The 13,108-nt window shown below is 47.9% G+C and overlaps 1 protein-coding gene across 1 annotated transcript in view; it reads left to right on the top strand.

Annotated features, from left to right (window-relative positions):
• ankef1a (ankyrin repeat and EF-hand domain containing 1a) overlaps window positions 1-12,463 on the top strand; it is a 46,765-nt gene extending 34,302 nt beyond the window's left edge. Inside the window, exons 6-10 of the mRNA XM_078405938.1 lie at window positions 141-963; window positions 3,736-3,962; window positions 5,365-5,549; window positions 8,181-8,309; window positions 12,093-12,463. Coding sequence (XP_078262064.1) covers window positions 141-963; window positions 3,736-3,962; window positions 5,365-5,549; window positions 8,181-8,309; window positions 12,093-12,233 — 1,505 coding nt within the window. The 3' untranslated portion in view covers window positions 12,234-12,463. The remainder of the gene's footprint in view (window positions 1-140; window positions 964-3,735; window positions 3,963-5,364; window positions 5,550-8,180; window positions 8,310-12,092) is intronic.
• Window positions 12,464-13,108: the final 645 nt, after the last annotated feature.

The following is a 13,108-nucleotide window of genomic DNA, read 5'->3' as shown; positions in this document are numbered from 1 at the left end:
TGCATCCGCCCACTCACACAACCTGTCCAAGTCACCCTGCAACCTCATAGCATCTTCCTCACGGTTCACACTGCCACCCATGTTTGTGGAAGGTAATGCAATGCAAAGCTTGTAATTCCTCTTTTGGCCTTTCCTTTCAGGGAGCAACCCCAAGTTAAAAAATTTACTGTTAAAGACTCCAAGGGCGGCTGCCAAAGCACTCGGCTATAAACCCGTGTCCAAGGAGCTCCGCAAGGTCGAGCGGCTCCTCACCAAGTATTCCAAGCCCGGTGTGAAAAACCCCAGCCCGCCCTGGCTCGTCCATCTCTACGACTGGGTGCTCTATCATGAGCACACGCTCCGCAATGCCTTCGCCACGATGGACAGGGGGGATGGGACCCTGACCAGGGAGGACTTCTCCACCGTCTTGGCCTCCAGGAACGCGCCGATGACGGAAGAGGGGGCGGCCACGCTAATGACCGCCCTGGACAAAGCCCGCACGGGAATCATTGACATCAACGAGTTCTTCAAGGGCACCAAGTACCTCGAGAAGGTTTACCTCATGTCCTCGTACGAGCCAAAGAGGAAGAAGGGGAAAAGGGGAAGAAAGGGCAGGAAAGGCAAGCTGAACATCCCCATTCCCATTTGCACCGTCCCAGATGAGTATATGCTTCGACGTGAGGATGGGGGCCCACCAGACTTTATGATCGAACGCTTCAAGAACTTCACGGACACTAACCGGTTCACCCGGGACAAGCCACCAGAGCATCCGCTCCAGGACGATTCTGCCTGGTACCTGGAGAAACCGGAGAAAGTGTACACCAGTATTAACTACGCGGCAAAAGCCGATGATATGCAATCTTTAAAGAAAGCCTTTTATCAGGGGGTGCCAATCAATGTGCAGGACAAATACTACACAACACCGCTCATGGCAGCGTGTTCAGACGGGAATTATACGCTGGTCAAATACCTCGTGGAAGCTGAGTGAGTTTACCTTCTGGCTGTTGTTGTACGTGTCTCCCTCGCGCCTGTATTTATTTACCCATTCCCCGCCACGTTTTGTCCTGCCCTTCCCCTCTTCCAGCTTTCTACCTCACCTATCCCACAGTCACCTGTCCGGAGAGGGGACCCGAGCCGAAACGTCACCTGTTCTCCAGGGATAGGTTCTCCAGGGATGCTGCCTGACCCGCTGAATCACTCCAGCGCTTTGCGTCTTTTTCTTAAAATGTCTGAATATTTTTTACATAGCTGCTGCATACAAGAGTGAAAATCTTTGCATCTGCAAACCACGTACGTTCTGATATTCCAGAGAGAGATGCGGTCAGCCGGCTGCATTATTGTCTCTTGTCCTTGGAGCATATCGAGCACAAACTGTAGGATCACCACCGACTATTTATTTCTTGCCATGTGATAATGGGACGTAGAACAGTACAGCACAGGAACGGGCCCTTTGGCTAGGGTTGCCAACAGTCCCGTATTAGCCCGGACATCCCGTATTTTGGGCTAAATTGGTTTGTCCCATATGGTTCCGCCCATTCCTGTATTAGGCCTGGGGGCGCTGTAGGCCCGGACGCTGTAGGCCCGGACGCTGTAGGCCCGGACGCTGTAGGCCCGGACACTGTAGGCCCGGACGCTGTATAGACAATAGACAATAGGTGCAGGAGGAGGCCATTCGGCCCTACGAGCTAGCACCACCATTCAATGTGATCATGGCTGATCATTCTCAATCAGTACCCCGTTCCTGCCTTCTCCCCATACCCCCTGACTCCGCTATCCTTAAGAGCTCTATCTAGCTCTCTCTTGAATGCATTCAGAGAATTGGCCTCCACTGCCTTCTGAGGCTGAGAATTCCACAATTTCCACAATTGTAGGCCTGGACGCTATAGGCCCAGACACTGTAGGCCCGGACGCTGTAGGCCCGGACGCTGTAGGCCCGGACGCTGTAGGCCCGGACGCTGTAGGCCCGGACGCTGTAGGCCTGGACGCTGTAGGCCCGGACGCTGTAGGCCCGGATGCTGTACGCCCAGATCCTGTAGGTCCGGACACTGTAGGTCTGGACAGTGTAAGTCCGGAGACCCGGGCGTCACCTAACGGAGGTTGCGTAGCAACCCGCCTCCCGGCCCAGGTGGCCGCCATTGGTGGAGTGGGAGCGTGCCCTGGCTAGGTGAGGTCATGTGGGGCGCGGGGCGGTGACGTCACCTTGTCCCTTATTTGGGAGTGAGATAGTTGGCACCCCTACCTTTGGCCCACAATGTTTGTGCCGAACATGATCCAAGATGGCGCCCAAACCCGGTAACTATTTGCTTGCTAGCCACAGAAGCAGATCTACAATCACATAGTACAATCGCTCCACACTCATACATGTCTACTCCGACAGCAACATTTATCCATACACTGTAAATGGCTCGATGGTAATCATGTAATGTCTTTCTGCTGACTGGATACCACGCAAAAGAGGCTTTTCACTGTACCTCGGTACACGTGACAATAAACGAAACTAAACATCTACCAGTACATGATCCATATGCCTCGATTCCCTGCACTTTCATGTGTCTATCCAAAAGCCTTGTAAACGCCACTATCAAACCTGCCTCCACCACCATTACACACTTGTCAAATACCTAGTGGGAGCAAAGTAAGTTTATTTTCTGGTTTGATGTTATAGATATCTCCCACTCGCCCTTTTCTACTGTGAATGCGTGCAGGCTTTTAAGTTTCGTTTAGTTTTAGAGATACAGCGTGGAAATGGATCCTTCGGCCCATTAAGTCTGCAGTGACCAGCGATCACCGGCACATTAGCATTATCCTACACACACAATAGGGACAATCAGAGGTTTCTCCAGTTTCCTTCCACACTCCAAAGACGTGCGTGCTCGTAGGTTAATTGGCCTCCGTAAATTGGGCGGCACGGTGGCACAGCGGTCGAGTTGCTGCCTCACAGCGTCAGAGTCCCGGGTTCGATCCTGACCACGGGCGCTGTCTGTACGGAGTTTGTACGTTCTCCCCGTGACCTGCGTGGGTTTTCTCCGGATGTTCTGGTTGCCACCCGCACTCCAAAGGATCTTACAGAAACATATACGATTATTAAGGGGTTGGACATGCTAGATGCAGGAACAATGTTCCCGATGTTGGGGGAGTCCAGAACCAGGGGTCACAGTTTAAGAATGGGAGGTAAGCCATTTAGAACTGAGATGAGGAAAAACTTTTTCACCCATACGGGAATCTGTGGAATTCTCTGCCACAGAAGGCAGTGGGGGCCAATTCACTGGACGTTTTCAAGAGAGAGTTGGATAAAGATCTACGGGCTAACAGAATCAAGGGATATGGGAAATAATTAGGAACGGGGTACTAATTTTGGATGATCAGCCATGATCATATTGAATGGCGGTGCTGGCTCAAAGGACCGAATGGTCTACTCCTGCACCTATTTTCTATGTTTCTAAAGACGTACAAGTTTGTAAGTTAATTGCTCGTAGTGTGTAGGACAGTGCTAGTGTACGGAGTGATCGTTGGTCAGCATGGACTTGGTGGGCCGGAGGTTTCCTCCCACACTCCAAAGACGTGCAGGTTCGTAGGTTAATTGGCTTGGTATAATTGTAAATTGTCCCTAGTGGGTGTAGGATAGTGTTAATGTGCGGGGATCGCTGGTCGGCGCGGACCCGGTGGGCCGAAGGGCCTGTTTCCGCGCTGTATCTCTAAACGGAACTAAACTAAACAAACCAAAACGTGCACTTACAATGTGTTCTGCATTTCTAGCGCTAATGTAAACACCTACGATAATTTAATGTGGACGCCCCTTCACCATGCCTGCCATGCGGGGCAACTGGATATTGTGCAACTGCTGGTGAAGGCCGGGGCAACAGTCAATGCCATCTCCATTAATGGAGCCACGCCTTTGATGAGGGCCGTAGAAAGCTGCAGAGTGGATTGTGTGAAGTACTTGATTGAGCGTGGCGCCAACGTTGAACTGGAGAACCAGAAAGGTATGTGTGCGGGTATTGCCTTGTCATAGACCCACACGCACACGCGCACTCACGCACGCACTCACACGCACGCACACATATACACGCACGCACGCACGCACACACACATATACACACACACACACACATATACACACACGCACGCACGCACGCACACATATACACACACACACACACACACACACATATACACACACACACACGCACGCACACATATACACACACACACACACACACACACACACACACACACTCACACATACACACGCACGCCCGCACACACACACACACACACACACACACACACACACACACACACACACACACACACACACACACACACACACACTCACACACTCACACATACACACGCACGCACACACACACATACACGCACACACACACACACACACACACACACGCACACGCACACACATACACATGCACGCGCACACACACACACACACACACATGCTGGTGTAACTCAGCGGGACGGGTGGCATTTCAGGAGAGAAGGAATGGGTGATGTTTCATGTCGAGACCCTTCTTCAGACTGAGAGTCAGGGGCAAGGGAGACACAGAGATATGGAAGGGAATAAGGTGTTTATGTGTTTCCTCTCCAAGTATACCTTGGTCATACCTTTTGCTGTATGCCCAGTCGCAACATTAACGTTAGGGACGGCACAGTGGCGCAGCGGTAGCATGGCTGCCTTACAGCGCCAGAGACCCGGGTTCGATCCCGACTACAGCTGCTGCCTGTACGTAGTTTGTACGTTTGCCCAGTGACCGCGTGGGTTTTCTCCGGGTGCTCCGGGTTACCCCCACACTCCAAAGAAGTACAGGGTTGTAGGTTAATTGGCTTGGTAAATTTGTATAAATGTTTTTTTTTTAATGTCCCAGTGTGTGTAGGATAGTGTTAATGTGCAGGGATTGTTGGTCGGTGCGGACTCAGTGGGCTGAAGGGCCTGTTTCCGCGCTGTATCTCAAAACTAAACAGAATCAGGAAGCAAAACTGTTCTTTATGGATGGAACATTCGACAATGTTCCAGAACCAGGGGTCACACAGTTTAATAATAGGAGGTAGGCCATTTAGGACTGAGATGAGGAAAGACTTTTTCACCCAGAGAGTTGTGAATCTGTGGAATTTTCTGCCACAGAAGGCAGTGGAGGCCAATTCACTGGATGTTTTCAAGAGAGAGTTAGATAGAGCTCTTTGAGCTAACGGAGTCAGGGGGTATAGGGAGAAAGCAGAAACGGGGGTGCTGATTTTGGATGATCAGCCATGATCACATTGAATGGCGGTGCTGGCTCGAAGGGCCGAATGGCCTACTCCTGCACCTATTTTCTATGTTTCTAATGTTCGTTATACCGAACACATATTAATTTCTCTTTGTAAAATTAGGGCAAAATGCGTTGGACATTGCAATTGCCTACGCCGACATCAGGATAATTGACGTGGTCAGAGCCAAGATCGACAGTCTTCCGAAGAAAGAGAAACCAAAAGGAAAACCAAAAGCAGGAAAAGGGGGGAGTGCAGCATCTTCAAGGCCCCCGACGGCTGGGGCTGCCTCTGCGATTGCCGAGCTGGTAACCAATACACTTCATGTTTAAAAAACATTCAATGTTCAAAACAGGTTCAAAATGTTCATAATGTACATCCCCCAACATTTTGTTCAAAAAAATGTTCAAACTTGTGCAAATGTACACATTTACAACTGTAAATGCACAAATGTACAAATGTAAGTCATCACAAAATGCTGGAGTAACTCAGCGAGTCAGGCAGCATCTCAGGAGAGAAGGAATGGGTGACGTTTCGGGTCGAGACCCTTCTTCAGACTGATGTCAGGGGAGGGGGCGGGACAAAGATAGGATGTAGTTGGAGACAGGAAGACTAGTGGGAGAACTGGGAAGGGGGAGGGGATGGAGAGGGACAGAGGAACCATCTGAAGTTAGAGAAGTCAATGTTCATACCACTGGGCTGCAAGCTGCCCAAGCGAAATATGAGGTGCTGTTCCTCCAATTTCCGATGGGACTCACTATGGCACTGGAGGAGGCCGAGGACAGAAAGGTCAGACTAGGAGTGGGAGGGGGAGTTGAAGTGCTCAGCCACAGGGAGATCAGGTTGGTTAAGGCGGACTGAGCGAAGGTGTTGAGTGAAATGAACGCCGAGCCTGCGTTTGGTCTCACCGATGTAGAGAAGTTGACATCTGGAACAGCGGATGCAATAGATGAGGTTGGAGGAGATGCAGGTGAACCTCTGCCTCACCTGGAAAGACTATTTGGGTCCTTGGATGTAGTTGAGGGGGGAGGTAAAGGGACAGGTGTTTCATCTCCTGCGGTTGCAGGGGAAAGTACCTGGGGAAGGGGTGATTTTCTTTCCCCTCCAACACCTTCGCTCAGTCCGCCTTAACCAACCTGATCTCCCGGTGGCTCAGCACTTCAACTCCCCCTCCCACTCCTAGTCTGACCTTTCTGTCATGGGCCTCCTCCAGTGCCATAGTGAGGCTCACCGCAAATTGGAGGAACAGCACCTCATATTTCGCAGGCAGCTTACACCCCAGTGGTATGAACATTGATTTCTCTAACTTCAAATGTTCCTCTGTCCCTCTCTTTCCCCTCCCCCTTCCCAGTTCTCCCACTGGTCTTCCTGTCTCCAACTACATCCTATCTTTGTCCCGCCTCCTCCCCTGACATCATTCTGAAGAAGGGTTTCGACTCAAAACATCACCCATTCCTTCTCTCCTGAGATGCTGCCTGACCCGCTGAGTTACTCTAGCATTTTGTGATACCTTCGATTTGTACCAGCATCTGCAGTTATTTTCCTACACAAATGTACAAATGTAAATGTACAAATGTACAAAATATTCACAAATGTACAAATTAACATTTTGTCCATTTACATTTGTACATTTGTGCATTTTGTACATTTTGTACATTTGTTCAAAATGTACATTTTCAAAAATATTCAACATTTCAAAAATGTCCAAAACATTTTATGATGTTAACCGAAACATTTTCTGTCCTAGTCATGCGGACTTTCCAACTGCAGAGATTTCTTTGAATTTGCAGGCGATCTGGTTAATTTCGATCCAAAACGTCACCCATTCCTTCTCTCCAGAGATGCTGCCTGACCCACTGAGTTACTCCAGCATTTTGTGTCTACCTTCAATTTTAACCAGTTTTTTTCTTACACATCCTGTGCATCTACTCGATCTATTCCCAGAGTCCAGCAGCATAGAAAGAGGCCCTTCGGCCCAACTTGCCCATGCTGACAAAGGAAGTACACTCTGATGACTTTGGACTAAGACTTAGTAGCATGAGCTATCTAACAGATTGATCAACAAATTAATTTGAAGAATTGTTTCAGGCAGCAAACTGGGAGTATAGCTATTGGCAGGACTGACATATGATGAAAGAATGGGTCGACTGGCCTTGTATTCACTGGAATTTAGAAGGATGAGCGGGCATCTTATAGTAACATGTAAAATTCTTAAGGGATCGGACAGGCTAGATGCAGGAAAAATGTTCCTCATGTTGGAAGAGTCCAGAACCAGGGGTCACAGTTTAAGAACAAGGGGCAGGCCATTTGGGACTGAGATGAGGAAAAACTCTTTCACCCAGAAAGTTGTGAATCTGTGGAATTCTCAGCCACAGAAGGCAGTGGAGGCCAATTCACTGGCCCACCGAGTCCGCGCCGACCAGTGATTCTAACACATAATAGCATCAGAAGCATGATAGAATGGTGGGGAATCTCTGAGTGGCCTTACACATTCACTTGCCAATTCCTGCATGTTTAAGAAATCGCTACCAGTTTCCGCGATTCTGCGGATGATCAGCCATGATCGCAATGTATGGCGGCGGTGCTGGCTCGAAGGGCCAAATGGCCTCCTCCTGCACCTATTTTTTATGTTTCTATGTTTCACAACACAGTGATAGTGAACGCTTCAATTGCAAGACCCAGTGTATTTTTCCACAGACTTTGATTACATTATGTGCTCCGTGAAATACTGCAGGCGAAGGTTTGCAAGCCCTTTTAACGACCTGCGATCTGGTGAATACATGCACCTGTAGATCTTTAGTATTCCGATCAACATGTGGCCTATTTCTGTGGATTTACAGGTCAACTGTTCAATATGAGGTGTTTTATGATAACTGAAATCCCACTCAACAGAAATATTAATCTTTAACCCTCAACTCGCTTTTATCTAACAAATGCAGGTATCAATACCCCCTCCTTCAGCAAGAGTACCAACCAGGGAATTTGTGAGGGACAGCATAGCAAGGAAAAGTGAATTGTTAAATAGTGGAGCGCCCAAGAGAGTGGACATAACATTTGTACCAAAAAGTGTAAGTGCGACATTTGTTTAAATGTGGGTTGTTTTTTTAACAGAACTACTAGGACTATTAAGATCCCCATGGCTGGTGAACAACCTTCGATTGTTGCAACGGCTTGGGGTCATTGAGTCATATGGGGTGTCAGGGGTTATGGGGAGAAGGCAGGATTGACAGGGAAAGATAGACCAGCCACGATTGAATGGCGGAGTAGACTTGATGGGCCAAATGGCCTCATTCTGCTCCTATCACCTATGAACCTACTGTGGCCCTTCGGCTCAACGTGCCCACACTGACCAACATGCCCATCTAAACTAGTCCCACTTGCCTGGGTTGACCCATGTCCCTCTAAACCTGTCCTATCCATGTACCCAGTGATTGTAATTATAATTAATTTATCAGCCAAGTATATAAAAATATACAAAGAATCTGATTTGCCACACAGTCACACCAAAAAAGCAACAAGGCACACAACTGCATAAAAATTAACATGAACATCCACCACAGCGCACTGTGATGGCAGGCAATAACGTACTATCTTCTTCTCGCCTTTCCCCCTCCCCCCGGTCGGGGCGGTCGAACCATCCGCAGTTGGGGCGATCAAAGTTCCCGCGTCGGGGGGGGTCGAAGCTCCCGCGGTTGGAGCTCCCGAAGTCGATCCCCAGCAAAGGGACCGCCAGCCCCACGATGTTAAGTCCGCAGGCCCCCGCGGTTGGGAGCTCCCGAAGTCGGTCTCCACCAGAGGCCGCCACGGCTCCACGGTGTTGGGCCGCAGTGCGGACGGAGATACGATACGGGAAAAGTTGCATCGCCGTTGGAGGAAAGCGATTTTAAAAAGTTTCCCCCAACCCCCCCCCACCCCTCACCCACATAACACAAAACTAAAGATACACTAAAACATACATTTAAGAACAAAGAAGAAAAGGACGAGACCGACTTTTAGCGAGGCTGCCGTCACACGGCGCCACCCGCTATCATTACCCGTTAAACGTTGGGATAGTCCCTGCTTCAACTACCTCCTCCAGCAGCTCGTTCCATACGCCCACCACCCTCTGTGTGAAAAAGTTTCACACTACTTTATTGTTACATGTACCAAGGGATAGTGAAATTCCTGTTTTGCATGGAGTTCAGTAAAAATCTTACTATACACATGTTCAATCATACTCAAGTGCAAGGGTGGAGGAAGAGTAGATTACACTGAGGCAGTGCACTAGAGTTGACATATTTTCAGCACCATTTTGGGCGATACGGTGGCGTTGCTGCCTTGCAGCGCTTACAGAGACCCAGGTTCAATCCTGGCTATGGGTGCCGTCTGTACGGAGTTTGTACGTTCTCCCCGTGACCTGCGTGGGTTTTCTCCGATATTGGTTTCCTCCCACGCTCCAAAGACGTACAGGTTGGTAATTGGCTTGGTACAAATGTACAAATTGTCCCTAGTGTTGGTTAGAGTTGGCGGGCAAGGATCGCTGGTCGGTGTGGACTCGGTGGATATCCTTCCAAACCTGTCCTTTCCATGTACCCGTCTAACTGTTTCTTAAACAGGCCCTTTGGCCCAACTTGCCCGCACGGGGCAACTACACGGGTCAAGTCCCAACTACACTAGTCCCACCTGTCTGCGCTTGGTCCATATCCCTCCAAACTTGTTCTATCCATGTACCTGTCCAACTGTTTCTGAAATGTTGGGATAGTCCCAGCCTCAGCTACCTCCTCTGGCAGCTCGTTCCATACACCCAGCACCCTTTGTGTGAAAAAGTTACCCTTCAGATTCCAATTAAATCTTTTCCCCTTCACCTTGAACCCATGTCCTCGATTCAATATCTCTAAACTAAAGTACTCTAAACTAAACATAGAACAAGGCACAGGAACACGGTAGCGCAGCGGTAGAGTTGCTGCTTTACAGCGAATGCAGCGCCGGAGACTCAGGTTCGATCCTGACTACGGGTGCTGCACTGTAAGGAGTTTGTACGTTCTCTCCGTGACCTGCGTGGGTTTTCTCCGAGATCTTCGGTTTCCTCCCACACTCCAAAGACGTACAGGTATGTAGGTTAATTGGCTGGGTAAATGTAAAAATTGTCCCTAGTGGGTGTAGGATAGTGTTAATGTGCGGGGATCGCTGGGCGGCACGGACTTGGAGGGCCGAAAAGGCCTGTTTCCGGCTGTATATATGTGATATGATATGATATGATGATAGGAACAGGCTCTTTGCCCCATTATGTCTGTACCAACTTGCAACCTATGCCAAGTCAAAGTACCCTCCTCTGCCTGTATGTGATCCATATGCATTCAAGAGAGAGCTAGATAGAGCTCTTAAGGATAGCGGAGACAGGGGGTATGGGGAGAAGGCAGGAACGGGGTACTGATTGAGAATGATCAGCCATGATCATATTGAGTGGCGGTGCTGGCTCGAAGGGCCGAATGGCCTCCTCCTGCACCTATTGTCTATTGTCCATATCCCTCCATTCCCTGCATATCCAAGTGACTATTTTTTTTAGTTTAGTTAAGAGATACAGCATGGAAATAGGCCCTTCGGCCCTCCAAGTCCGTGCCGACCAGCGGTCCCTGTACGCTAGCACTATCCTACATGCCTAGGGACAATTTACAATATTACTGAAACTAATTAAACTACGTCTTTGGAAGGTGGGAGGAAACCAGAGCACTCGGAGAAAACACCCGCAGGTCACAGGCAACACATTTTTGGCTTTTATTTCATCTGTAACATTGGTGGAGTTTTTTTAAATTTTGACATGCTCAAAATAAATTTATTCTGCATAGGAATTTGTAAGTCATAGAGTCATAGAGTGATACAGTGTGGAAACAGGCCCTTCGGTCCAACTTGCCCACACCGGCCAACATGTCCCAGCTACACTAGTCCCACCTGCCTGCGTTTGGCCCATATCCCTCCAAACCTGTCCTATCCATGTAAACTGTTTCTTAAATGTTGGGATACCAGCCTCAACTACCTCTTCTTTCAGCTTGTTCCATACACCCACCACCCTTTGTGTGAAAAAGTTACCTCTCAGATTCCTATTAAATCTTTTCCCCTTTACCTTAAACCTGTCTTCTGGTCCTTGATTCACCTAGTCTGGGCAAGAGACGCTGTGCATCTACCCGATCTATTCCTCTCATGATTTTGTCCACCTCTATAAGATCACACCTCATCCTCCTGCGCTCCAAGGAATAGAGTCCCAGCCTACTCAACTTCTCCCGATAGCTCATACCCTCTAGTCCTGGCAACATTCTCGTAAATGTTCTCTGCACCCTCTTTAGCATGACAACATCTTTCCCATACATGGTGCCCAGAACTGAACACAATACTCTAAATGTGGCCTCACCAACGTCTTGTACAACTGCAACATGACCTCCCAACTTCTACACTCAATTCTGTGACTGATGAAGGCCAATGTGCCAAAACCCTTTTTGACCACCCGATCTACCTGCGACTCCACCTTCAAGGAACCATGCACCTGCACTCCTAGATCCCTCTGCTCCACCCTCTGTCATCTGAAACATCGGGAGAGTTTTTGTTGCATTTTGACATGCTCGTAATAAACATTCTGCATAGGAATTTTGCAGAATGTTTATTATGTCTGAATTTTCTGAGGAAGGGTCTCGACCCGAAACGTCACCCATTCCTTCTCTCCTGAGATGCTGCCTGACCCGCTGAGTTACTCCGGCATTTTGTGATACCTTCCATTTGTACCAGCATCCGCAGTTATTTTCCAACACTGCACAGGAATTTGTAAGTTTGTTATATTTGAATTTTATGTGGTCTAAGACTAATTTTCCATTTTCTTGTAGATTTGGAGTAACCCACCAACGACTGAGAAACTAATTGAGAAGAGAGTGGACAATCGATCAAGATTCACTTACGAGGTGGATTTTAATGACTTCCTAATGCCTTTTAGAAAAAACATCAAAGCAAAATTGGAAGAACGATAAAGTACAGGTGCCACGTAGCGAGAATATTGTACACTGCAGCTGTAGAATTGGGAAAAATAAAATGATCTCACAGAAAATTATGTGAATAAATGGCAGATGCAAAAACAAAGATTTTATTGCAAGAACTATCAAACACATGTAAAAAGGTACGTGAAACTATTTCAAGAAAAGAGTGAAAGGTATTTTTTTTTAAATGTGAGTGAGTTAGTAATAAGACTATATAAACTAATAAAGCAGTCAAATTTTTACAAATATACCTGAGTTTTGTCTTTCCTTGCAAAATATATTGGACATTTATTCTTAGTACATAACGACTGCATTATTGAAACTCAGCAATTTGTATCTCAAAGCAATAAAACAGTGAGATTCCACCTAGACGTGTGGAATTAGATGGACTCTGAGCTATAAAACTAGACTCAGCACACATGTTCAGTTCAGTTTGGTTTAGTTTATTGTTACGTGTACTGAGGTTGCGTGCTAACCAGCCAGCGGAAAGACAATACATGATTACAATCGAACCATTTACGGTGTATCGTTACATGTTAAGGGAACAGCGTTTAGTCCAAGGTAAAGCCAGTCAAGTCTGATCAGTAAAGTCCGAGGGTCACCAATGAGGTAGATGGTAGTTCAGGATGGCTCTCTAGTTATGGTAGGATGGTTCAGTTGCCTGATAACAGCTGTTATCAGGCCATGTGTAAACTGAGGGATATAAAGGGGTAATTTCCTTGGGTGATGTGTCAAACCAGACCCGATTTCATAAATTTTTACACAGTTTAGTTTAGTATAGAGATACAGCGTGGAAACAGGCCATTTGCTCCACCGAATCCGCACTGACCAGCGATCACCGTGTACACTAGTACTATCCTGCACACTGG

Source organism: Rhinoraja longicauda, chromosome 9 (assembly GCF_053455715.1).
Source record: "Rhinoraja longicauda isolate Sanriku21f chromosome 9, sRhiLon1.1, whole genome shotgun sequence".
Taxonomy (NCBI): Eukaryota; Metazoa; Chordata; class Chondrichthyes; order Rajiformes; family Arhynchobatidae; genus Rhinoraja; species Rhinoraja longicauda.
Note: the sequence above shows the minus strand (reverse complement) of the source record. Positions and strands in the feature narration are given on the sequence as shown.